The sequence below is a fragment of the Talaromyces stipitatus genome, genomic scaffold (genome assembly GCF_000003125.1).
Source record: "Talaromyces stipitatus ATCC 10500 scf_1105507295555 genomic scaffold, whole genome shotgun sequence".
Taxonomy (NCBI): Eukaryota; Fungi; Ascomycota; class Eurotiomycetes; order Eurotiales; family Trichocomaceae; genus Talaromyces; species Talaromyces stipitatus.
The window spans coordinates 2,891,554-2,913,840 of NW_002990116.1; the positions used below are offsets into that span (position 1 = coordinate 2,891,554).

Below are 22,287 nucleotides of genomic sequence, written 5' to 3' on the forward strand. Positions count from 1 at the left end.
CGAGCTGATTAACAATCGAAACGTGCCTTATTTCTGAGGCATATCAAAAGAAGACGTCGTCCAAAGAAGTTGTTGGGCGGCGGCGGCATCCTACCGCTTCTTCTCCGCTGTTAATCACCTCGACAGGTTCACCTCGTCCCACCCACAAACCACTCATTCAGAAGTCAACTATGGCCGCAGCACGAAACGAAAACGTACCTTCACCAGCGCAGGGCGTCGGTCCATTCTACAGACCCGAAGGCGAAAAACCTACGGCCACTGTCTCTAAGGAAGTGTCCTTCGAGAATGTCCACGTGCTTCCACAGACTCCGCAATTGATCGCTCTCTTAACGTACGGTTCGCGCCAGATGCATACCGCTCGACTGTGCTAACGAGAAGGAATAGTATGATAAGAGACCAAAACACCCCGCGCGCCGACTTTATCTTCTACTCGAATCGTATCATTCGTCTTTTGGTCGAGGAAGGCCTGAACCATCTTCCCGTCGTGGAACACACTGTAACAACACCAGTTGGGCGGTCATACCTGGGCGTCAAGTTTCAAGGAAAGATATGCGGTGTTTCTATAATGAGAGCTGGAGAGGCTATGGAACAAGGTTTGCGGGATTGCTGTCGATCCGTCCGTATCGGCAAGATCTTGATTCAGAGAGATGAGGAGACTTGCCAGCCGAAATTGTTCTACGATAAGCTTCCCGCAGATATTGCGCAGAGATGGGTGCTCTTGCTCGATCCGATGTTTGCTACGGGTGGCTCAGCCACGATGGCTGTGGAAGTGCTCAAATCAAGAGGAGTGCCGGAGGAGCGTATCCTGTTCTTGAACCTGATTGCCAGCCCTGTGGGTGTGGCGGATTTTGCTGAGCGTTTCCCTAAATTGAGAGTGGTAACAGCTTTCATTGACCAGGGACTGGACGAGAAGAAGTATGCCCATACTCCATCTCTCCAAATTTTATGCTAACCATGGTTTCTACGCAGATATATCACGCCCGGCCTTGGTGACTTTGGCGACAGATATTATACCCTGTAACGGGATAGAATTGCATGCTTTTCTGGAATGACACTTGGAGTTTTTTTTAAGAGAATGAATTCACTTCCACGTTATAGCATCCTTATATGAATAAAGATACGTCGAATATGTAAAGATCAAACGCCGACTCCCTCCCATACCGAGACAGAACAAATTGATAAAAAAAAAGATAGCGTCGATTACAGATCGTCGTGCACAGGATCCTCTAAATCTGCGTCAGGGCCTGCCGAACCGCGCGAATAGACGGCTTGTGATCCCGAAGCGTCGTACGTATTGGCTTTGGATTTTGCGACTGCATCGCAAGCGTCTACCCAGTCCGAATATACATCAACAGCGGCGGAAAGATCTGGCAATGTTCAGTCTCCTGCCTCGAATCCGAGTCGCTCGCAGGTCCACTCACAGTTTATACCAGTCTGAAATCTCTGACCACAGACCTTGCAGGATAGGTTCCCCACACCTAGTTTCTTGTCTAGCTTAACAGTAATTGAGTTCTCATGGTTGCAAAATAGGCATGCGAAGGTTGTCGCGAGAGGTTCTCTCTGTAGTCGATGTTAGTCCGATGTTAGTCCGATGTCGACAATATTCTTGACTTTTGAATGGCTGCGCACCTTCTTTGGGCCCTGAGGACCTCGACTCGACTTCTTTCGCTTGCCCTGGTTGAAACTTAGATATTGCGTGTTGTTTGCGATAATAGAAATAACCTACCATGGCGTGGAGTGTCGTGGTGTTCGTTGCGCTGACGTTAAGAATCAGACAGTTGCAGGTAAGATTTACCTAGGTGAATGACGATTGAAGGCAGTCAAGTCTCGTGATTGGTCAGAGAATACAAAGTAAGCTAGTATACTCGTGGCTAGACTGCTACTGCCAAGAATGTATCACGTGACCGCGGGCTTAGGGCGGAGCCCCGTCTCGAAGCAAACCTCGCTTAGCGCAGATTGTGGGATGTTTTTCAGAGAGGTTTTATCTCAAGCCTCACCAACTGAATCCATCCGTGATAGCGAGCGATCACCCAATTCTGTCTCATCGCAATCATGGCTGTTGGAAAGTAAGACTATCGATTGTTCGACTATTTCCAGAACACGAATTAACATTTATTTTCTTTTCTCAGGAACAAGCGGTTGTCGAAGGGCAAGAAGGGCTTGAAGAAGAGGACCGTGGATCCCTTCTCTCGCAAGGATGAATACTCCGTCAAGGTATGATATCTTTTCACTACGCATGAGAATTAAATGCTAATGGTGAAATAGGCTCCTTCCACTTTCCAGATCCGAGAGTATGGCTGCCCCCGTTGACTTCGAAAATCCATCTGCAAAAGACGCACACAGAACTGACTTGAATTAAAGTGTTGGAAAAACCCTCGTCAACCGAACCACTGGTTTGAAGAACGCCAACGACTCCTTGAAGGGCCGTATCTTCGAGGTCTCGCTCGCCGATCTGCAAAACGATGAAGACCACGCTTTTCGCAAGGTCAAGCTCCGTGTCGACGAAGTCCAGGGCAAGAACTGCCTCACCAACTTCCACGGCTTGGACTTCACATCCGACAAGCTCCGCTCCCTCGTGCGCAAGTGGCAATCCTTGATCGAGGCCAATGTGACCGTCAAGACCACCGATGACTACCTCCTCCGTCTTTTCGCCATTGCTTTCACCAAGAGACGCCCCAACCAGATCAAGAAGACCACATATGCTCGTTCTTCTCAGATCCGTGCTATCCGCAAGAAGATGACTGAGATCATCCAGCGTGAAGCCGCCAGCTGCACCTTGTCCCAGCTCACAACCAAGCTCATCCCCGAAGTTATTGGACGGGAGATTGAGAAGTCCACCCAGGGCATCTACCCTCTCCAGAACGTGAGTTTCGCCATTTGATGAGTTGCAGTATTTTGAGCGATCAACTAACATCATTCAGGTTCACATCCGCAAGGTCAAGCTCCTCAAGTCGCCCAAGTTCGACCTCGGTGCCCTTTTGAACTTGCACGGTGAATCCACAACCGATGACCAGGGCCACAAGGTGGAGCGGGAATTCAAGGAAACCGTCTTGGAGAGTGTTTGATTTAGTCTCACATTTTCTAGCATCAAAATCAAACGTTTATTCAAAAAAGGGATTTTTTTTTCATAAAATACTTGTCCAAAAATGTCATGACGGTTCCCCCTCCGAATTCTTTCTTCATATCTCTTGTTTTCTTTTGTTGCGTTTTTAATGAAAACAATACCTGGTAGTTTAGACAACGGTTTGAGTCATTCCCAGAACGGAGCACATAGGGTTTATTGAGGTATTCCAGTGTGGTCTATGTCAGTTACTAGGTATTCATCTATGAGTTCTACGATTACTCTTGGTCCCTTTCTATCAGACGTTGTATCAGATAAGTCGTAATTGCTATGAGGGAGCCTCGCCACGTCTGTTAACTTGTACCTAGGTACTTTCGACAACCAGGAGGCATATACGCGACGGATATTGTCGCGGTGCAGCTAACGTCTTAGCTCTGGCACCTAGTAATGACAGACACTTCCACTGTATTGTTTACCATTCTCTGCAATAAGATCTATGTGTATCGAAGTTGTAGGGCTCGCCACGGTTCAAGAGAACTTCTGCCGTAGGGCTTATTCAAAATGGACTGAGTTGGCTCCCTTGCATTAAGGCCACAAGGGTGAAGTCTGTCAGAAGGCATCGTCTTTATACTTGATGCGCCTTTCGACTTCAAGCATGCCGGTGTACCTGCTCTTGATACTTTTTATCAGATGTTGTTATGGTGCAATACACCCGCCGGAACTTGAGACCCTGATAAACGTGGGTTTCCAAGTCCCCTTGAACACCCAAATCGAATGAATCGATCACTCAGGCACCAGCTTCAGTACCTCAAACTCCTTGTACTTTTGTAAATATGGTGGCCCTCTCCTCCAAGCTTTCAATATGCGAGATGGATCTGATGGTCTCACAAACTTGCCAATCAACCGTTGAATTGCCGGTGACGTCCTAAACATTGGGTCAAAGACTAGTAAATCGGCACTTCCAGCACTGTTGATTTCGAAGCCGACAATTGTCAACGAATGACCTTGATGTTGAAGGTATACGGGCGGAAGATCGGTCTCTAGAATCTTTTCGTCACTATCTAAAAGTGAAGCAGGACAGCCGGATCGGAAATAGTTTGCTACATCTTGCAGGAGCATGTCGTAGGCTCGAAATCCTCCAGTAGAAGCGAAAGCTCCGGGGATGCATCTATAGATTAATGTTAGGATTATATTAAGTTCGTTTAGCATATAATCAAAGGAAAACTGATCAAACTCACTTGATCCCGAGACTTTGAAAAAGAGCCTGGGCCTTTGCATTTGACACTTACGTTAGTGATTATAGACAAGACCGAATTGCATGGAACATACCTCTGGAGTCCCGATATACTTTCTCGTCCCCTTGATACCCCCAGTCTCGATCCGTCCACTACTGTTGAAACCCATGTCCCACGCCTGCTCAATCATATCCTGCAACTCCAATATCGATGGTATGCGGCCTGAAAAATGTTCATATCCAGGTCTTCGAGCATCAATAATATGTGAAATGAGCATCTGTATATTTCTATATCCGCAAAAACCGCCTTCTCTCATGAATTTGAAGATATGACGGACTCGAGGGCTACAGAAGAAAGCCCTCTGGATGCTAGTATCATGTCGACACAGCTCGATCAGCGTTGGAATGACTCGTGAAGTCTCGTTTTCAGAAAGATCTTTTTCCTTGATGAGTGAACCGTTGGGACCGATCTTCGTTTGAGTGTTTTCTATATGACCAGATAGTAGTAGCTTTTGCAACCACGAGGGCATCCGTTTCTCGTGGGCGTATGGGCCCAGTTCTTTCCGCTTGAGCATAAATATTCAGCATTTTGTGACGCGCACAGACGGATGGCAAGACTTACGCCTAATCTCCTGGTACCCTTGTTCCCATGTTGGCTTGATTTGGATACGTCTTTCTTTTTCCTTCGGTGATTATCTGTATCCTTCCCTTTGAGAACAATGTCTTTTCCATGTACAACGAGGTCGTCTTGGTGCAGGTCTTCATCGTCATTCCCGTTCTTATCCTCAGAACTTCTGTCAATTCGGCCATCATCATCACTATCTACAGACTGCAAATGGAGGCCGCCCGTCTCATTGAGGGCTATTGATTCTGCCACATGCAGGTCCAAATGCAGCTGTAACTCAGCTTTGGCAACTGTCTCGCCACAGCCGTGGGGGCAAGGAGTATAAAGGTCTTCCATGTTGTCCAAAACGGTCAAAGATTCGTCTGCCTGTGTCGCTCGACGATCTTCCTCCGCTGCCGTCAAACTCTGATGCGTGTATGTAGACTGAGATGCAACATCTGGGTCCTCAGGGTGACAATACGCCACGTGCTGACTGAGAAATTCCGAGTCATACTCTTCAAACTCACAGAATGGACATGATAAGAGAACCTGCTCTTTCGTGTCCGGGTCGCTCATGGTTGTTTGACTAAATTGATGAGATTACTTTGAAGGATGTCGAATATTTACCTACGTAGAGTGAATAATGAAGATGTTTCGGGGAAGGTGGATCTTTATCTCCGAGGATTCAGGCACCGTCTTCAGGCATCATGTACCTCCTTGGACATCCTCCAACAAAACTTTCAGTTGTGCAATAAGTATTTCATACCCTAATACCCTAATACTGATGATAAAGGAATGGCTACAATACGCGATGTAGCAACACAGTCAGGCCACCAACCCTTAGGGTTATGGAATACGAGACAGCCATCTTACCTACTGATCTGTAAGAAAAAAAGCATCTGATCAATCCCTTGCTATAGACTAGAACTTCAAAGCATTCTACGACCACGCACGTACACATAGACCTCTACAAGAAACTGCTTTATATTGATTATGTGAATTCATCATGATTGGCCATAAAGATTTCTGAGGGGCAAATGGGCAGAGCAGCACGATTGGCTAAGCAAATAAAGTAACCAACTGACTCACAGCGGGGCCGCAAATAAATCTGAACTGCGGAATCGGCCTTCCCTTCCAGCTCAGCAAAACTCCCAACATCACGCAATTCACCATTTGTCGACGATATAAACGAGTCGATTGTACACACAAAACTACGAGAAGAACAGATCAATACACTCATTGCTACTTATATGCGCCTCTCCCCTTCAGCAAATGCCTCTTACAGATCTTGCCCCGCCATCTGCGAATGGCGATGGTAACACTGCTTCGCCGGAGCCCACCTGGACGGTGCAGAAGTTCGGAGGAACCAGTGTGGGCAAGTTTGCGATCAGTATAGTTGACCACATAGTATTGTACGTCTTTCTTTCCTACTGGTATCCCTGCTCAATCTTTAACTGACTCGCTCAGGCCAAGTTTGGCGGATCAGAAAGTTGCCGTCGTATGTTCCGCGCGCAGCAGTTCTTCCAAGGCCGAAGGTACCACAAATCGGTGAGTACGAATCGGTCAAGTTTGATTATTCACGTCTAACCAACGGACTGGCAATCAGCCTCTTGCGAGCCGCTCGAGACGCTCAGAACTCCATATCAAAATCCTACGATATCTTAGTGGAAGCCGTGAGGCAAGAGCATGTTGAAGTGGCTGAACAACAGATAAAGTCCTCTGAATTAAGAGACCGGTTAATATCAGAAATCAACGACGAATGCGCTTATGTTCTTAAGATTCTCGACGCTGCCCAGACGCTCGGGGAAACAAGTGCTCGATGTGTTGATAAAGTTATTAGCGCTGGAGAGAAGCTTAGCTGCCGGTTCATGGCTATTCTCTTACAGGATCACGGCGTTGACTCCGAATACGTCGATCTTTCTGAAATAGTAGATTTCACAATTGGTAATGGTGGCCTTGACCAAGCCTTTTACGATCAATTGGCCGCAAATCTAGGGTCAAGGATCCAAGCCTGCGGGTCAAGGGTACCTGTCGTGACTGGATATTTTGGACCGGTTCCTGGAGGTCTGCTAGACAAGATTGGCCGAGGATACACAGATTTATGCGCTGCTTTGGTCGCTGTGGGCGTCAATGCCAGAGAGCTGCAAGTCTGGAAAGAGGTTGATGGAATATTCACTGCAGATCCTCGCAAAGTTCCAACAGCTCGTCTCTTACCAGCAATCACGCCAGCAGAGGCAGCTGAATTGACCTTTTATGGATCCGAGGTCATTCACCCCTTCACCATGGAACAAGTCATTCGCGCAAGGATACCGATCCGTATAAAGAATGTCATGAATCCCAAGGGGAACGGAACAGTCATATTCCCCGACTCGACAGCCGATCTCGAGCGTATCGCGGGTGGTCATATATCGAAGGTGATCCGCTCAAGAAGTGCCAGTGTCTTGTCTGCCCAACTCCAGGGTCCCAAGAGGCCGACGGCAGTGACAATTAAACATAAGATTCTGGTCATTAACGTGCATTCAAATAAGCGATCGTTATCCCACGGATTCTTTGCTGGTATATTTTCGGTCCTCGACCGATGGCGCCTTTCGATCGACTTGATTTCCACCAGTGAAGTGCACGTCTCTCTGGCTCTTCATTCTGAATTGCCGCTTCTGAACGGAATTGGTCGTGACGAGTATCAGATTATTGACGAAGATTTGCGTGGCGCCATTGAAGACCTGAGAAAGTATGGCACAGTGGATATCATACCGGAAATGGCGATTCTGAGTCTGGTGGGCAAGCAGATGAAGAATATGATCGGTGTTGCGGGCAAAATGTTCTCAACACTTGGAGAGAATAACGTCAACATCGAAATGATATCACAGGGTGAGTCCGCCGCCTGGAGGCGCCTGAAAAATTGAATAAGAGCTAACATATTCAACAGGGGCAAGCGAAATCAACATCTCATGCGTGATCGATGAAAGAGACGCCGATCGAGCTATTAATATTCTCCACACGAACCTTTTCACCTTTCTGGAATAATCGGTTAGAGAAAAGTCCTATTTCTTGAAAGTTTTCAGATAGATTTGCATGGTACAAAAGTTATGGCATTTTCTATCATTGCAATTATACATGTACAGCTCTGGAAAGAATGTTTTTTATGTTTGTCTCGAGCGAAGCGGTTCGCAGGCTGCTTTTTGTATATTTGATTTTATTACTCTGTTCAGTACTATTATTATGGTACGCTTAGACTTTCGCATGTTGTCGCATTTTCTCAGTTGCATTTGGAGCTTCAAAGTGGCGTTCTTTTCTTGATTAATGGCTATTGAATCATTACTTTACTTTTTGACTTGACTGTACATACAAAAAGCAGGCTCGCTATTTTTGTGTCGTTTTGATCATTGAAGTTGGCAGTTGTGTCCGAAAAAGGACTCGAATTAGGGTTTGGAAGGGAGGCTGCAAGGAGATTTATGCCTCAGGTTTCTATTGCGAACCGGAGTCAAGAAATTCGTAAAGTAGACGAAAACAATCCACTGATTAACAACTGAATGATGATGTGTCAGTTTTCTTGGTTCCTACATTGTATGACTACAATCGAATAAATTGTGACTTGGTACTATATACGCAGTAGGGTTCATATAACTAACTACATAGTAGGAACTACACATAGCTTCGTTGGCTAGTATGAGACCGGAGCTCGGAATTTGTAGAACTAATGCAGCTGGACGGAGTCGCCTAGATAGACCGCAGTGACCGCACAATGGACCGTCTCCACCGGCGAAGATCGAAGAAGAATGAGTGAAACACTCCTTGTAAGTTTGTCGCGAGTCGACTGATCCTTGCTTCTCCTCACCCTGTCATTTGCCCGACTCGTTCCTGAGCAAGGCACGGGGCCGGCCGAGGTATGCGGCTATTGGACGATGCGGAATCTGTGTTTCGTCTGTCGGCCTGTGTTCTCTGGGGATACTGAAGAATAAAAGAGAGAAAATCATAGATAAAATAAGAGAGCGCAAGGGATGCGGACCCAATCATTCCGATGATGACATGGGTCACGGGATCTGTTGCCAATGATTGGCTTTCGTCCAGACCGGAAGAGGACTAGCGCTGCCAGCGCATCGACGCGACGCGCTCTCCTTGAACAACAACGCGTCGATATCTCTCTCTCTCCCCTTCTCTCTCTCATCTTTGCCAACTTTTTCATCCTCGAACATTCAATCTCACAACCCCTTTCATCATCTGAATCAATCAATCGTCCAATATCTTAAACATAGAAGGGAGCGCCCCATTTAAATTTATCGTTAAGACTATATCGATAACTGCGTATCGCGATATCTCCGCCTAGATTCGTAGGCCTCGAACGCTCGCCAATGCCGATGCGGGACTTATCACGACGCGACTGAAATCCGATCCTCCTAGCTCAGGACGCCACATTGTGTGACGGCGTCAGCCCTGGTTGCAGTGGTCCGCTTTGTTTAACTGGTTCGACCCGATTCCCCATCGCCCGCTCCTCTTTTCTCTCTCGCCTTGTACTCTAAATATTCCCCGTCGGGCCTCGCCGCCTTTTTTCTTCTTCTTGCCTTGACTTGGTTGCCTTTGACTTGGGATCTACCGCCCTCATTTGCTTGTACCACTTACAATTGTTTTGGAAGATCATCTTATCAACAGCATCGTCAACAAACACATTCGCATCCGCCTGGTTGTCGCGCATATGCTTCGACATCTCTCATTCGCGCCCGATCCAGTATCCACCAACTTGAAAGTGTGAACGTTTAACAGAATATCGTATCGCAACGCTAGGGCGTAGCCGGCAGGCTTATCTCGAGATGGCATCAACACATAGCCAATCTGGCTTGAACAACATGATGCCTCTACCACGTTCTGAGCAAAGGAAGCAACCTGCTTCGTTACAACCTTCACCTCTCCCTCCTCACCCTTCAAACAACAACAACAACAACAACATAAACTCTGCGCCCCATGTGCTCAATCCACCAAGTACTCTTGAGCGTCGAAGATCGTCGCCTACGAAAGCAACCCAGAGACCTAGAACTTCCGATTCAGGTCAAGGCAGACTCGGCTTTGTATCAATTACTGCTCCTTCTCCCGCGATGTTCCCTACCGATTCTCCTGTGAAGAGAAACTCACATCAACAAGTTCATCGACGAGCTCCCTCATTACCAACGCAGGCCTCTTTTTCAACTTTTCCCAGCGTGCCACCTCGCCATCCAGTACTCGAATTCTCCTCTAGCTTCGCCAGTGATGTGTTTGCGGACTTCCCTGATCCGTCATATCAGAGACCACTGAAGAGGACTCTAATGGAAGCGGCGCCGTTGAATGACCGTCCGGCAAATAAAAAACAGAAACGCGAAGATTCCACGACTTTCACGCTACCCGAACCTCATGAAATGCCACTGGTTGAAGATGATGGGTCTAAGCCGCCTTACAGTTATGCGGTTCTGATTGGCATGGCAATTCTAAGAGCGCCTAGTCGAAAGTTAACTCTCTCGCAAATCTACAAATGGATTTCGGATACCTTCGCTTTTTACCGGGCTGGAGACTCAGGTTGGCAAAACAGTATTCGCCATAACCTGAGTCTCAATAAGGCATTCTTGAAGCAGGAACGTCCGAAGGATGACCCCGGTAAGGGTAATTATTGGTCGATTGTACCTGGAATGGAAGCTCAATTCATCAAGGATAAGTCTGCTCGTCGGGCGACATTGTCCAGCATTCCACTCCCCCCAAATACCCTACAAAGGGATGCTCCTTCCCTTGGCCCGCAACCCAGCACATCCATGTGGAGAGTCCCTCCCCCGGCGCTCCCTGCTCCGCCGTTGCACCATCATATTGAGGTTTCTCAAATTCAAGAACCATCATCTGATGCAACTATTCTCGCCTCAGACCCCGCTCTGCAAGAAGACGGTCCGGAGGAAGAAGCTCATGCCATACCATCTACTATTCCTCGATCTTCGCCTCCTCAAGTAATTCGCTCATCACCACCTGTTGTTGTTGTTCCTCCATCGTCCCGCTTCTCTCGACAAGGAACACCACCCACACCGACTCGTCCAATCGCTTCGGCAGCAGCTCCTCCTCGTAGGGGCAACCAGCCATCTGCTTCGGCCAATGACAGCGGATACTACTCGTCCCTTGAGTCTTCTGTGATGAGGACAAATAAGTCGGGCGTCATGCTAACCTCTGATCTGGATATTGAACCTCCACGCTTGAAACGAGGTCGTGCTGAAGAAGAGATTGCTCGGATCAGGAGCTCGTCTCATGATATTAGCCCCAGTCACTCAAAGACTTTGAAGAGGAGTACCAACTCTGTCGTTGGCTCATCTCCACTCCGTGGTGAATACATCAGCTTCCCTCCTCCATTGACGCCGATGATTAAATTCAAGAAACCTGCTAAGCCTCCACCATCTTTGTCACCCAACACGAATCTTCGTAATCATCGGCGTAAGATCCAACACATGGTGAACTCTCCTATCAAACACCTAGGTCTTGCCGATGAAGAGCTCCCATGGAGCCCAGCATTTACCATCCATGAGGAGACGACGTCAACACCGAATGAACACATTCAGGTGCACTTCGATATCTTTGCCGATACTGTAGCGGATGATGTTTACACTCCAGCTCGCAGATCTCCTGAAAAGCGCGTACTCAAACGCGAGACAGGGTCTCCAACTCGATCCGCCGATTTGGCGCTTGCAGATATAACCTCGACAAGCGTCAATAAACGGATTGGCCGTTCGTTACTCTCTGCCGGAAAGGGCTTCTCACTATCACATTTTCAAGATTCGCCATCAAAGATTCCACCTCAACAATCTCGGCTTCTTGATACATCCAACGAGGACTTTTTTTCCTTTACGATGTTTGAAGATAGTCCTGAGGAGGTCGATGGAGTCGACCTCTTACAGGGATTCAAGAAAATTGGTGGTAATACTTCAAAGGAGAGCAACAGTACCAGCAATGCAGGCATTAACAGAGCTGGTGGACTTAGACAACCGCTTAATCCTCGAGGTTATAGTTCATACTTTTGATGATGAGCTCGATGATGACTTGTACGAAGAGACGGATTTTGGTTTACTCTTGTTCATTAATGGGGTGTCTTGGTTGAATACTTTTTGGATTTGATTCACTTGGTGTTGTTATTTTACCTGGAGGGTTTTGGCGTTTATATTTCGACTTGTTTTAAGATTGTTTCATTGGGCTGGATTGATGGGACAACTGGGATTGGTTATCTGACTTGGATACGATTTGATGAACAAAATGTTTGATGCACATTGCTCTTTCTAGCTAGCGTTGTTATTTTTTGTCTTCTATGTTGTGTTTCGTGTTGATCCTGCATCTGAATTCCAGCATGGGTTGTCTCCGGTCATGTAATTAGGGATTGGATTTTTGTCTTTTGGGCAGCGAGGGTTACAAGGATGGATTGGATAGAGGATTGTTTGGTCTAAATTGGAATCTGTCACTACGTTAACAAATGATATTCGAGTAATTTGTATTGTCAAAAAAAGTAAATCCATGGGTATCATATCATCATGCTAGTTCAAGTAATCATAATACATATGAAGTAGTAAAAAGGACCAGTAGAAAGAAAGGAACGCGCCAACACCCTATAGTCTTGCCAAACAGCCCACAGAAAGAATCAATCACTGCTCGAACACCCTCTACACCCACAACTAACACACTGTATCGCCTGCTCCTCCTTGAGTTGCGCTTTGGGCACTCGACAGATACACGTGGAATTAAAATTGGTCTCTTTTGTCTGGATGCATCGGAGGCAACATAGCTATATACCAGATGTCAGTCGCTATGCCAAGATTTGCGAGTGGGAAGAGAGAAGAAAACGTACCTTTTCATAACCTTGTTTCTTCCATTTTGCAATCAACATTGCATCCGCATACTTATTTTTCAAGAGCCAGTCATACAACTGTTTTGAGATTGCTTCTTTCTCGTAGTAGAGTTCGTAAATGTATCGGGATCCTGTAGACACCCGATATCAGCTCCATCCTTTTCTTCTCTTTTCACAAGTTGTATTTTTGGGCGAACGTACGCTGATGACTTATTTGAAATATAGGCCACAACACTTCATGCCTCTTCTTTCCTTCATGAGATACATTCTCGGCATCTTTCATTTTGTTGCTGAACTCTAGGAGGGTGTCTTCGATGTCGTCGAAGCCTGCCGGGGGAGGTTTCGCGTTGCGTGTTGTGCGGATTGGTGGCATTTTGCTTTCTGTCCTTATAATAAAGGATGTAACGAGCTGGTTACTTTGAGGAGTATAAACGAGTGAATGTGTATAAGTCCTGTATGTTGAAGTTGTAGTTGTATATGCTGAGTCAAGTGGCGGAGCTCAAGACATAAATCCAGTCGAGCGCATTTCTGCCGCTTTATACCGCCCAGAGTTTCTGTGGCTTGGCGTTGTGTCCATGTAAACCAGTATACTACCCTCATAAAGGCCCGGATGGGTTAATGGTAGAATTTCTCGTTCGAGACACCTTTCTTTGCTTACTGCAAAAAAGTCAAATCGAGGAGATCCCGTGCTTATCGCGGTTCGCGCCTTTCAATCGGCCTTCTTAAAATTTTAACCCTAACCCCGACCATAGCCATCCATATCCACGTCCTTTAAGGCGGTGAGAAATTCTCTCAGTAGAGCTCTGACCAACTCCTGCGAAAGATTCCTATTGTTTCAATCTACAGCTTTCAACTGCAACCGACATACCTCCTTTTTCAAGACATATTGATTCAGCTACCAACTTAGAAATATTCGACTAAGAACATTTTTCTACGACGAAATGGACGGCCAAGCACAATTCGATATAAGCAAACTCAGTGATTCTGATCGCAACGAGTTGAACCAATTCTTGCAAAACGAGACTCAGAAGTCGACTATTCAGCAGAGTATGTATTTCCTACGATTGATTCATCTATCGTTTCATGCTTCTCTTCCTTTGACATTGGACGAGAAACCATCAAATGACGTCAATTCAATCTCTCGTCTCTCATGCATACGTCTCAATATAAATCCGTGAGCAAAGCTAACACTACAAATCCAGCCGTCCATCACCTCTCCGAAGTCTGCTTTAAGAAATGCATCACCGGCAACATCTCATCGAACCGACTCGATCGAACTGAGGAATTGTGCGCACAGAACTGCGTCGACAGATGGATGGATGCTAACCTGTCTATTCTCAAACATTTGGAGACTCTCCGTGGGGGGCAATAAACTGATCAAAAAGAGGATGGCAAAGAGGATGGCTGAGAGGATGATGAGATGTGATTTCAAGGGGACACGGTTATGGTCATGTATTTTTATGCTGTTCGATTCGACTTACTGTAACACCACTATACTCAAAAATCGAGATACTCCTACGACATTTCAATGTACTATTACTGTATGGCAAACATTATTGATCCTTCTGACATCATTCATTTAGGACTTATTTATCCGCCTATGTGTTTAAAAAAGTAAAATAGACCATTTTTGTTCTTAAAACGAACCACCATGCAACCATAACAAAAAGAAATTGCCAGTTTTTGATTTCTTTAAACAATAGCAAGCTTGGTAGCGGCGATATCAAGTGCGTCCACATCAGGAGTCAACCGAGCGTAGGCCTTCTTGGATCCATCGGGTCTGTTATCACCATTAGCACCAAATCATTCCATCCTTTTGGAAAAGAGGTAAATACCTGATAAGAGTGTTGATCTTGACAGTATCAACGTCATAAAGCTTCTTAAGAGCAGCCTTGATCTGGCGCTTGTTGGCCTTGACGTCCACAATGAAGACAAGTGTGTTGTTCTCCTCAATCTTCTTCATAGCACTCTCGGTGTTAAGAGGGTGAATGATCACCTTGTGGTGGTCGAGGCGAGGCTCATGAGGCACGGACTTGCGAGGGTATTTGGGGGATCGGGAGAGTTGAAGAGTCTTGGGGAGGTGGAATGTGGTCGAGGTGCGGATCTTGCGCAACTTCTTGGCCTGTTCTTCTTTTTTAGTTTGTGTTGTATATCCATGGTTTTAGAAGGAGGATCGTACACCCTGTCCCTTGAGGACGGCTTTGGCGGCAGCGCCGGCCTTGTTGCTAGGCTTGACCTTGGCTCCTGCGATTCATCTCGTTAGCCTGCGCACATTATCAATTCAATCCAAATGCGTAGATATCAATCGATCCATGAACCCCTTCCGTCTCCTCGAAACAATCAAAGCAGCCGTAATCGCGGATTGCGGTTGTCGATCAATTTTATAATATTCCAACAATTCGAATAATGGCGTTTCTATCAATTCGAATATCCAATCGTCCCGGTCACGTATGCTTGATGTCTCGAGTCGACCGAAAGAACTAACACGAAACCGATAATAATGTCTTCATTTGAATCGAATAGAAATTCTCATTTTGCAAGAATATACCTTTCTTTTCCCCGGCCATGGTTGTCGAATATGGGCGTCTGCTCGTGAATGAACTTGTCGAATCTCAAATCAAGTCAAGATCAAGCCAAAGCCGAACCAAGTGTATTTTTTCTAAGCGAGGAAAGATTTGTGTGTGGAGGTCACGGGTTGTGGGCAGCTGTTGGCCAATCAGAGCTGATTGAGCGGGTACCTCTGAAAGAGGAATAGTCCACTTTCTATCTTGAATTTCTATCCAGACACAGATTCATGTGTGGTTATTATATCGACCATGGCAGTCAAAAAGCGAAATAAACGTCCAGGATTACTATCCCACACTCGACCACGAATTGCCGCCAAAAATCAACTCACACCATCCGCTACAACAGTCTCTTTATCATCCAAAGCAACCAGAAACCTCATCAGATCTCATCATCAACGCCTCAAAGCACGTGAAAGAGCAGTTCTTGCCGGCGACAAAGCTCAAGTTGCTCAAATAGATGCTCAGATTGACGCCAACGGCGGCCTGGAAAGTTATCAACTTGCCAGTAAAACGGGCCAATCGCGTGAACGAGGCGGTGATTCTAGTACTGTCTTGTTGGAATGGATTCGTCCGTTATTAAGACGGATAAAACAGGCTCGCCAGCAGGATGGCAGCATGTCATCCGGCAAGTTGAGGTTATTGGAAGTTGGTGCCCTCAGTACCAAGAATGCTTGCTCTCAACATGATTGTATCGATGCTACCAGAATCGATCTCCATTCTCAAGAGCCGGGGATCTTGCAGCAGGATTTCATGGAAAGGCCACTTCCAGCTGCTGACAATGATAATAAAGATAGATTCCATGCCATCAGTCTCTCCCTCGTACTAAACTACGTGCCTTCTGCTGCTCAGCGAGGGGAAATGTTGAAACGTTGTTCGGCATTCTTCACTCCGTCACCTCCATGCTTGTTACGAGACACAGAAACCAAAAATTTTGCTCCGTATCTCTTTCTAGTCCTTCCGGCTGCGTGTGTTTTGAACTCGCGATATTTCAATTCAGAACGACTTAATGATATAGCTACATGTCTGGGGTATAGCAAATTCAAGGAGAAAGTCACCAACAAGCTCATATATCAATTATGGGAATTCCGGCCAGGTTCCCACCACAACAACAGCAATAAGAATAAAACAGCAACGATATTTCGAAAGGAGGAATTGAACCCGGGCAAGACGAGAAACAACTTCACCATCACACTTAATGCGAATTCATGAATAAGTTGAAAAGAACGCTGCAGAATGCCGTGTACAATGCATGTGCTCAAAACAACAGATCAGAAACTACGACACGACAGGCGTGCCTGATCCGGGGAATGGTAGGAAAGCCCACGTCGTTCCGATGATGGCCATCACTGATGAGATAATCACTAGGAACCAGTCAAAGATCCTCTCGCTAAGCGAGATCTCATTTCCGAAGATCTTTAGGTGGAATGCAAGCGGCAATATGATGCAGATTGTGAAACACAGCAAGGAACCCATGAGCGCCATAATGCGGTCGAAGGACGGGAAGACGATTGCAATGAAAACGATCAGAACAAGCACGATTACGCGTATGAGGCCTTTGGCGACCGTGGCCGCTTTTCCAGCTGTTTGGCTGTTATGTTGCGAGGAATGGTGGCTCGACGAGTCAAGACCGCATAGAACTTCGGCCGTTGCAATGAGTGGTCGAGCACTAGATGCGTCAGTCTATTATTGTTGAAAATCTTGGACAGATCACTCACTTCAAAGGCACTTTTGTGATTGGAATGATTGCAGTAAACACAATAATACCAATAGAAAGTGCACGAGGATAGCCGGTGCTCTGTAAGATATTGACTATAATCTCATCGCGGACACCATCACCGAACATCAACCAGCCGATTACAGCCATTGAACAGTCGAGGGAGTACTATATTCACCGTTAGCCTACTAAACTAAAGAGACATATGAAGCTAAAGAATTGATCATACCGTGAAGATGTATGTAACAACGAGACTCCTGCCATACTTGTGGGGATGCCTCATGTCGCGGTATATATTTGGGAAAACGCCATGGCCACCCCAGGGAGCTAGATAAGTTAGAACTTGTGAGCGCAATCCTCTTTCCGGGAACATTGCTTACACATGATGAGGCCAAAGCTAAGAGGTAAAGTCGCCCAATTTTCAGGGAATAGTGACGTCTTGGCTGGTTGGAGAAGAGATCCCGGAGAATCTTTCTTGACAAGACCATCTATGAGAACAATACCCACAACTATGAAAGTTAGAAACTTCACCACCTTGGTTGCAAGGAATGTGGATAGCATGGAGTACTTACTTGAAGTACATGACAATATACCCAGTATGCTAGTGACACTCAAGAAACGCAAAGGAACAAAGCTGAGCGGCAGTAAAATGATGCCGCAAACAATCTTCCACTGTGTAAGACTAAGACCGGGTAAGAGAGTACCAAGGGAGTCCCCGAATAACACCACAAGTGCAACGCATGCTCCGAGAAGTTCCAAGCAGAACAACAAACTAGTGATCACTCGGGCCCGATGTCCAAAACTTATATAGGCCAGGTCTCCGTAAGTCACTAAATGATGGTCGACGTCCATACATTTAGCCAGTACTTTCGCAGTATAGGCCGTAACTGCAGCCGAAAACCCCAAGAACAAAAGTCCAGGTACCCAGCCAGCGTAGTTCATGCCCAGAGGCAGACTTAACAACCCGACGCCAATCAAGACATTAACCGAGTTGAAGATGGTTTGTGGTACCGTACTGTGCCCGACAATGACATTTTCCTTTGTTCCATCTTCATGCTGAATCTGCTTCACTAAGAGTGGTTCCCTATCTGGGTCCGGCTCCCCTCCAGCTACGGGATGGTGTTCAGGGCGATAAAGCTCAAGGGCTCGTTGGCGAGTAGTCTCGCTTACTCGCGAAGAGATCGAGCCATAGGAGGTCCCAAAACTTCTACCAAACGAGGAAGCGTCGTATGTTCGAAGAAGATCAGCTGTTGTTGTTGTGGTGGGTGATTCTCTGCTCAACAGCGGCCTCATGTCCGGAGGCGAGCTGTCCCGTCTATTACTGGTGCCGTCAAGCACACTATCCGAAGGGAACCTTTGTCGTCCAGAGCGATAGCTAGCAGACAGAAGAGGATGTGTCGCAGGCTTTTGGTCCGTGTGGTCCTGCCCCGGTTGACCTTCATCTGCCTCGCCGGGTTCTTCATATTCAAATACAAAGGATGACCGCCGAGGAATTATCTCCGGGAAGGCTGCTGCTCGTTGCCATGATCGTGCAAAATTGTCCAAGCTGTTCACACCACCTGCCTTCCGAAGCCGAATAGACATTGGCTGACCCCTGTAAATCTCACTGGGTAAGTAAAAAGCACGGAACTTCTGGTCTTGGAGTTATCGTATACCTCTGATTAGCTTCATCATCATTGCCCTCGAGATCACCGGTCTCATCATCCCCTTCCAAGTAATTTGCGGATGTTGAGGGAGAGAAGCGGCCCGACAGCCAGGAGTTCAGGTAAGAGCCCGCGGAACCTTGACTGAACGACCGGGCCTGTCTCCCGTCCTCGGGATTCGTGTCATTATTTCTGTTTGGCATTGCACCTTGATATGAGTGGTGTATATGAGGCGTCAGACTGGAAAGTTTTTGTTGGAGTGACCAGGGGAAGGAAGAAGTGCGAGAAGGTTCGGTCTCGTCGAGGTCAGGTTATAAGCTGGCTACAGACATACACACAACGTCATGGCGCGAATGTCGATGAAAGAGCCCCGGCACGCAGCTTATATGAGAGGAAGTATCCAACGAAGAGGTGGGAAGGCTTTCTTCTTATAAAGGGATCCCTAAGTGACTGCTTGGTCAAGTTATACTTTGTTGTATCGCTGATAAGAAGATTGAGCCCATCCCCACTCGGTGATAAGGTCACTTGACTAACTAACAATTCAATGACAACATAATAGCTACACTGAAAATATATATATATATATATATATGTAATAGAATATAATAGAGTGTGTTCCGAAGATACTATATGTATTTATGATATCAGCGTAGGAGAGGAGTAAAAGATATAACTAGTACTGGGTATTTGCCTGGAGTCATCTGCTGCTGCCTGATCTCCCCAGAGTATGAGTCGGTAGACATATAGATAAATATCTTGACATTCTACCATAACTTAACCTCTAAACTATTTATATATTGTTCTTACAGTGAGTTGACTGGCTGTGACTGTCCAGAATCAGGGCAAACCCCACAGCGGCCAAACAGAGCAAGCGGCGTTCCTGGCAAAATCCAACCCCGCCTTCTTCAAGATTTTCTCTTTTTCCCCTACGTCAAGATACACCCCCGTTCTCTGGCAAGAAGAACAGAAATAAAATATATTCAACTACTGGAAATATACCCACCTCGCACTGACGAGTCGTCTTCTTTTTTTTTTTTTTTTCCATCCAGGGCCTGCTCACTTCGGTCGCGTCTCTCTGCCCATCATGAGCGCACCTCAAGCCAACGAGGCGGAAAAGAATATTGAAATATGGAAGGTTAAGAAGCTCATCAAGCGTCTCGAGGCAGCCAGAGGGAATGGAACCTCTATGATTTCCTTGATCATTCGTATGTACACCTGCAATTCTGGAAACAGACATATACCGGTGCTAACAAGGTGCAGCTCCGAAAGATCAGGTCTCCCGGGCCGCAAAGATGTTGGCTGAAGAATACGTAAGATTACCACGACTCGAATTAAGCCGTTGTGCGACGTCTCTGACATATATTCAACACAGGGTACCGCTTCCAACATCAAATCGCGAGTCAACCGTCTCTCTGTGTTGTCCGCCATTACCTCCACCCAACAGCGTCTCAAGCTATACAACAAAGTCCCTCCCAACGGCCTGGTCGTTTACTGTGGTGAAATTATCACCTCCGAAGGAAAAGAACGAAAGATCAACATCGATTTCGAACCGTTCAAGCCTATCAATACTTCCCTTTACCTTTGTGATAACAAATTCCACACCGAAGCTCTGAGCGAGTTGCTCGAGTCTGACCAGAAATTCGGCTTTATTGTCATGGACGGTAACGGTGCTCTTTTCGGAACACTCAGTGGAAATACCCGAGACGTTATTCAAAAGTTCTCTGTTGATCTACCCAAGAAGCACGGTCGTGGTGGTCAATCTGCTCTGCGTTTCTCCCGTCTTCGAGACGAGAAGCGTCACAACTACGTCCGCAAGGTTGCCGAATTGGCTGTGCAGAACTTTATCACCGCCGACAAGGTCAACGTGGCCGGTCTCATTCTTGCTGGTTCTGCCGATTTCAAGAACGACTTGAACCAGTCCGATATGTTCGATCAACGTCTGCAGAGCAAAGTCATCAAAGTTGTCGATGTCTCTTACGGTGGTGAGAACGGCTTCAACCAGGCCATTGAATTGGCTGCTGAGACTCTCGGAAACGTCAAGTTCATCCAGGAGAAGAAGCTGATCGGCAAATACTTCGAGGAAATCAGCCAGGACAGCGGAAAAGTATGTTACGGTATTGACGATACTCTTAAAGCTCTTGAACTGGGTGCTGCAGAGACCCTGATTGTTTACGAGAATCTCGACGTGACTCGCTGGGTCTTGAAGGCATCCGATGGATCAGAGATCATTCTTCACACAACCAAAGCCCAAGAATCGAACCGAGAAATGTTCATGGACAAGGAATCCGGCCAAGAGATGGAAATCATCGAACAGGGCTCCTTCCTTGAATGGCTCGCTGAGAAATACAAGGACTTTGGTGCTACCTTGGAGTTTGTCTCTGACCGTTCGAGCGAGGGCAACCAGTTCGTCAAGGGTTTTGGTGGTATCGGTGCCTTGCTCCGATACAAGGTCAACTTTGAGCAGCTTGCTGACGTCGACGACGATGATGAATTTTACGACGGTATGCTTTCCCCTTCTTTGCACGTTTGATCCATAACTGACTTTTCTAGATTGACGGTCCTGCGACCTCGCAGGGAGCGAGGATGAGCGCCCAGAAATTCCCCCAGCGGATGTTCTGACGGCTCGCCGCGTGAAAAGCAAAGCCGTTGCCAAACAGATTTTCGAGGCCGTTCTTGTGAAAGTCGGTTGTTTTGAAACTGAAATATCCGCCAACTTGGTCCGAGGTAAGCTACCCATCCTACGCCCTATTTGAAATACAAACTAATGCATGAAAATCCAGGCCCATCCAAGCTCCACGACTTTGTGGATACATTCACCAGTACGGCATGTGTGACTCGAAATTTTTGAAGAAGAAGAAGGACCTTTTTCTTTCTTTCGATATGTCATGAGGAAAAGAGAAGAGATTCGTTTTTCTTGTGGTAATAGGAAAAAGAGAATAGTATATCTTGTTCACGATTATAAAAAGAATTTTGAAAACACTCTTTTGTTTGATAGACTGTCTGATACCAATGCAACAACTTGACAATAAAATATTTCCCACCCGGATATGTGTGCCAAAGTATTTGTTCTCAAGGATATATGTATGGAAAACGGCTCGATTTCTTGCAGGCTCATTTTGTAGTATCGATACCCCAACTACCCCGACGACTTCATATATTTCCACCAACAAAACCAACTAATACAGCCGCATACCTACCAGTCAACTCCATCAGCATCATGACCAATCTCATAAAAGAAGAAATGCTCAACTTACGCACCAGTAGCCCCAAAGGTCTCTGTGCGACGCCCATTCGTGGTCACCCCAATACTCAGCGCAAACAAGCTGTAAACCTAGCCACCAACCCAAGTTTCACAGCGTCATTGGTGACATAGTACAGCCTCTTAATGGGACCGATTAGCATTACTGCAGCAACGAAGATTGTTACGAGAGCGACTGTTTCGGAGATGGAGGATTCGTTGAAGCGGTCTATATGCTGTAGGCCATCGCGGGATAGTTCGTCTTTTGATCCAAAGATGGTGGCAACAAATCCTTCCTTTCGTTCATCGAAAATTACTTACTCTGGCCGGCCAATGTAGCCTCAGGAACATGGACAAGTAATCAGTTTCTGGGTCGCCAGGATTCGCTTACGGTT

General features: G+C 46.4%; 12 protein-coding genes across 14 annotated transcripts, besides 2 other annotated features; 7 read left to right on the forward strand and 5 right to left on the reverse strand.

Annotated features, from left to right (window-relative positions):
• The first annotated feature begins 78 nt into the window (after positions 1–78).
• TSTA_121690 (cytosine deaminase-uracil phosphoribosyltransferase fusion protein) lies at positions 79–1,367 on the forward strand. Of its 2 annotated transcripts, XM_002482376.1 has the most exons (3): positions 79–331; positions 385–915; positions 970–1,367. In XM_002482376.1, the coding sequence occupies exons 1-3, from the start codon at positions 171–173 to the stop codon at positions 1,019–1,021; spliced, it is 744 nt and encodes a 247-aa protein (XP_002482421.1). In that variant the 5' UTR covers positions 79–170; the 3' UTR covers positions 1,022–1,367. The 2 variants fall into 2 exon arrangements, with proteins under 2 accessions (XP_002482421.1, XP_002482422.1); XM_002482377.1 differs by having other exon boundaries at positions 79–915.
• On the reverse strand, positions 885–1,759 carry TSTA_121700 (uncharacterized protein). The gene is made up of 4 exons (XM_002482378.1): positions 1,727–1,759; positions 1,630–1,674; positions 1,422–1,560; positions 885–1,367 (listed from the first exon to the last, which is right to left on the reverse strand). The coding sequence occupies exons 1-4, from the start codon at positions 1,727–1,729 to the stop codon at positions 1,201–1,203; spliced, it is 354 nt and encodes a 117-aa protein (XP_002482423.1). The 5' UTR covers positions 1,730–1,759; the 3' UTR covers positions 885–1,200.
• Positions 1,760–2,002: 243 nt separating this feature from the next.
• On the forward strand, positions 2,003–3,343 carry TSTA_121710 (40S ribosomal protein S1). Its single transcript, XM_002482379.1, has 5 exons — positions 2,003–2,066; positions 2,130–2,214; positions 2,266–2,291; positions 2,362–2,863; positions 2,922–3,343. The coding sequence occupies exons 1-5, from the start codon at positions 2,053–2,055 to the stop codon at positions 3,063–3,065; spliced, it is 771 nt and encodes a 256-aa protein (XP_002482424.1). The 5' UTR covers positions 2,003–2,052; the 3' UTR covers positions 3,066–3,343.
• Positions 3,344–3,844: 501 nt separating this feature from the next.
• On the reverse strand, positions 3,845–5,475 carry TSTA_121720 (uncharacterized protein; the record flags this gene model as incomplete). The annotated part of the gene is made up of 4 exons (XM_002482380.1): positions 3,845–4,229; positions 4,300–4,331; positions 4,391–4,861; positions 4,918–5,475. The coding sequence occupies 4 exons, from the start codon at positions 5,473–5,475 to the stop codon at positions 3,845–3,847; spliced, it is 1,446 nt and encodes a 481-aa protein (XP_002482425.1).
• A 577-nt stretch (positions 5,476–6,052) lies between these two features.
• Positions 6,053–8,209, forward strand: TSTA_121730 (aspartokinase). The gene is made up of 4 exons (XM_002482381.1): positions 6,053–6,311; positions 6,367–6,447; positions 6,506–7,767; positions 7,826–8,209. Exons 1-4 carry the CDS (start codon positions 6,172–6,174, stop codon positions 7,921–7,923), a joined length of 1,581 nt encoding a protein of 526 aa, XP_002482426.1. The 5' UTR covers positions 6,053–6,171; the 3' UTR covers positions 7,924–8,209.
• Positions 8,210–9,818: 1,609 nt separating this feature from the next.
• Positions 9,819–9,840: a microsatellite.
• A 15-nt stretch (positions 9,841–9,855) lies between these two features.
• On the forward strand, positions 9,856–12,353 carry TSTA_121740 (forkhead transcription factor (Sep1), putative; the record flags this gene model as incomplete). Its single annotated transcript, XM_002482382.1, has 2 exons — positions 9,856–9,959; positions 10,088–12,353. The coding sequence occupies 2 exons, from the start codon at positions 9,856–9,858 to the stop codon at positions 11,913–11,915; spliced, it is 1,932 nt and encodes a 643-aa protein (XP_002482427.1). The 3' UTR covers positions 11,916–12,353.
• Positions 12,354–12,370: 17 nt separating this feature from the next.
• TSTA_121750 (cell cycle control protein Cwf14/Bud31, putative) lies at positions 12,371–13,211 on the reverse strand. The gene is made up of 3 exons (XM_002482383.1): positions 12,932–13,211; positions 12,731–12,861; positions 12,371–12,667 (listed from the first exon to the last, which is right to left on the reverse strand). The coding sequence occupies exons 1-3, from the start codon at positions 13,101–13,103 to the stop codon at positions 12,524–12,526; spliced, it is 447 nt and encodes a 148-aa protein (XP_002482428.1). The 5' UTR covers positions 13,104–13,211; the 3' UTR covers positions 12,371–12,523.
• Positions 13,212–13,618: 407 nt separating this feature from the next.
• Positions 13,619–14,269, forward strand: TSTA_121760 (magnesium and cobalt transport protein and translocase of inner mitochondrial membrane, putative). The gene is made up of 2 exons (XM_002482384.1): positions 13,619–13,777; positions 13,933–14,269. The coding sequence occupies exons 1-2, from the start codon at positions 13,672–13,674 to the stop codon at positions 14,100–14,102; spliced, it is 276 nt and encodes a 91-aa protein (XP_002482429.1). The 5' UTR covers positions 13,619–13,671; the 3' UTR covers positions 14,103–14,269.
• Positions 14,270–14,288: 19 nt separating this feature from the next.
• TSTA_121770 (60S ribosomal protein L25) lies at positions 14,289–15,382 on the reverse strand. The gene is made up of 4 exons (XM_002482385.1): positions 15,279–15,382; positions 14,910–14,974; positions 14,566–14,852; positions 14,289–14,510 (listed from the first exon to the last, which is right to left on the reverse strand). The coding sequence occupies exons 1-4, from the start codon at positions 15,295–15,297 to the stop codon at positions 14,423–14,425; spliced, it is 459 nt and encodes a 152-aa protein (XP_002482430.1). The 5' UTR covers positions 15,298–15,382; the 3' UTR covers positions 14,289–14,422.
• A 155-nt stretch (positions 15,383–15,537) lies between these two features.
• TSTA_121780 (uncharacterized protein) lies at positions 15,538–17,073 on the forward strand. Its single transcript, XM_002482386.1, has 2 exons — positions 15,538–16,607; positions 16,663–17,073. The coding sequence occupies exon 1, from the start codon at positions 15,547–15,549 to the stop codon at positions 16,504–16,506; it is 960 nt and encodes a 319-aa protein (XP_002482431.1). The 5' UTR covers positions 15,538–15,546; the 3' UTR covers positions 16,507–16,607; positions 16,663–17,073.
• On the reverse strand, positions 16,185–18,857 carry TSTA_121790 (transporter, putative; the record flags this gene model as incomplete). 2 transcript variants are annotated; one of them, XM_002482387.1, is made up of 6 exons in its annotated part: positions 16,185–16,963; positions 17,013–17,179; positions 17,241–17,338; positions 17,392–17,520; positions 17,584–18,605; positions 18,667–18,857. In XM_002482387.1, the coding sequence occupies 6 exons, from the start codon at positions 18,855–18,857 to the stop codon at positions 16,573–16,575; spliced, it is 1,998 nt and encodes a 665-aa protein (XP_002482432.1). In that variant the 3' UTR covers positions 16,185–16,572. The 2 variants fall into 2 exon arrangements, with proteins under 2 accessions (XP_002482432.1, XP_002482433.1); XM_002482388.1 differs by having other exon boundaries at positions 16,185–17,179.
• A 367-nt stretch (positions 18,858–19,224) lies between these two features.
• Positions 19,225–19,249: a microsatellite.
• Positions 19,250–19,584: 335 nt separating this feature from the next.
• TSTA_121800 (peptide chain release factor eRF/aRF, subunit 1) lies at positions 19,585–21,681 on the forward strand. Its single transcript, XM_002482389.1, has 5 exons — positions 19,585–19,859; positions 19,915–19,964; positions 20,027–21,155; positions 21,205–21,378; positions 21,435–21,681. Exons 1-4 carry the CDS (start codon positions 19,739–19,741, stop codon positions 21,207–21,209), a joined length of 1,305 nt encoding a protein of 434 aa, XP_002482434.1. The 5' UTR covers positions 19,585–19,738; the 3' UTR covers positions 21,210–21,378; positions 21,435–21,681.
• The last annotated feature ends 606 nt before the right edge of the window (positions 21,682–22,287 follow it).

Coding starts and splice junctions, on each gene's coding strand:
- TSTA_121750 (XM_002482383.1), bottom strand. CDS start 13,103: ATGCCACCAATCCGCACAACACGCAACGCGAAACCTCCCCCGGCAGGC. Junction 12,862..12,931: donor ATTTCAAATAAGTCATCAGC/GTACGTTCGCCC, acceptor GGGTGTCTACAG/GATCCCGATACATTTACGAA. Junction 12,668..12,730: donor AGAAACAAGGTTATGAAAAG/GTACGTTTTCTT, acceptor TCTGGTATATAG/CTATGTTGCCTCCGATGCAT.
- TSTA_121710 (XM_002482379.1), top strand. Junction 2,215..2,265: donor AGGATGAATACTCCGTCAAG/GTATGATATCTT, acceptor ATGGTGAAATAG/GCTCCTTCCACTTTCCAGAT. Junction 2,864..2,921: donor GCATCTACCCTCTCCAGAAC/GTGAGTTTCGCC, acceptor AACATCATTCAG/GTTCACATCCGCAAGGTCAA.
- TSTA_121760 (XM_002482384.1), top strand. CDS start 13,672: ATGGACGGCCAAGCACAATTCGATATAAGCAAACTCAGTGATTCTGAT. Junction 13,778..13,932: donor GAAGTCGACTATTCAGCAGA/GTATGTATTTCC, acceptor CTACAAATCCAG/CCGTCCATCACCTCTCCGAA.
- TSTA_121690 (XM_002482376.1), top strand. CDS start 171: ATGGCCGCAGCACGAAACGAAAACGTACCTTCACCAGCGCAGGGCGTC. Junction 332..384: donor CAATTGATCGCTCTCTTAAC/GTACGGTTCGCG, acceptor GAGAAGGAATAG/TATGATAAGAGACCAAAACA. Junction 916..969: donor CAGGGACTGGACGAGAAGAA/GTATGCCCATAC, acceptor GTTTCTACGCAG/ATATATCACGCCCGGCCTTG.
- TSTA_121780 (XM_002482386.1), top strand. CDS start 15,547: ATGGCAGTCAAAAAGCGAAATAAACGTCCAGGATTACTATCCCACACT.
- TSTA_121700 (XM_002482378.1), bottom strand. Junction 1,561..1,629: donor GTCCTCAGGGCCCAAAGAAG/GTGCGCAGCCAT, acceptor CATCGACTACAG/AGAGAACCTCTCGCGACAAC. Junction 1,368..1,421: donor ATTTCAGACTGGTATAAACT/GTGAGTGGACCT, acceptor GAACATTGCCAG/ATCTTTCCGCCGCTGTTGAT.
- TSTA_121730 (XM_002482381.1), top strand. CDS start 6,172: ATGCCTCTTACAGATCTTGCCCCGCCATCTGCGAATGGCGATGGTAAC. Junction 6,312..6,366: donor ATAGTTGACCACATAGTATT/GTACGTCTTTCT, acceptor TGACTCGCTCAG/GCCAAGTTTGGCGGATCAGA. Junction 7,768..7,825: donor CATCGAAATGATATCACAGG/GTGAGTCCGCCG, acceptor CATATTCAACAG/GGGCAAGCGAAATCAACATC.
- TSTA_121800 (XM_002482389.1), top strand. CDS start 19,739: ATGAGCGCACCTCAAGCCAACGAGGCGGAAAAGAATATTGAAATATGG. Junction 19,860..19,914: donor TATGATTTCCTTGATCATTC/GTATGTACACCT, acceptor AACAAGGTGCAG/CTCCGAAAGATCAGGTCTCC. Junction 19,965..20,026: donor AGATGTTGGCTGAAGAATAC/GTAAGATTACCA, acceptor TATTCAACACAG/GGTACCGCTTCCAACATCAA.
- TSTA_121770 (XM_002482385.1), bottom strand. Junction 14,853..14,909: donor CCGTCCTCAAGGGACAGGGT/GTACGATCCTCC, acceptor AAAGAAGAACAG/GCCAAGAAGTTGCGCAAGAT. Junction 14,511..14,565: donor AAGATCAACACTCTTATCAG/GTATTTACCTCT, acceptor TGGTGATAACAG/ACCCGATGGATCCAAGAAGG.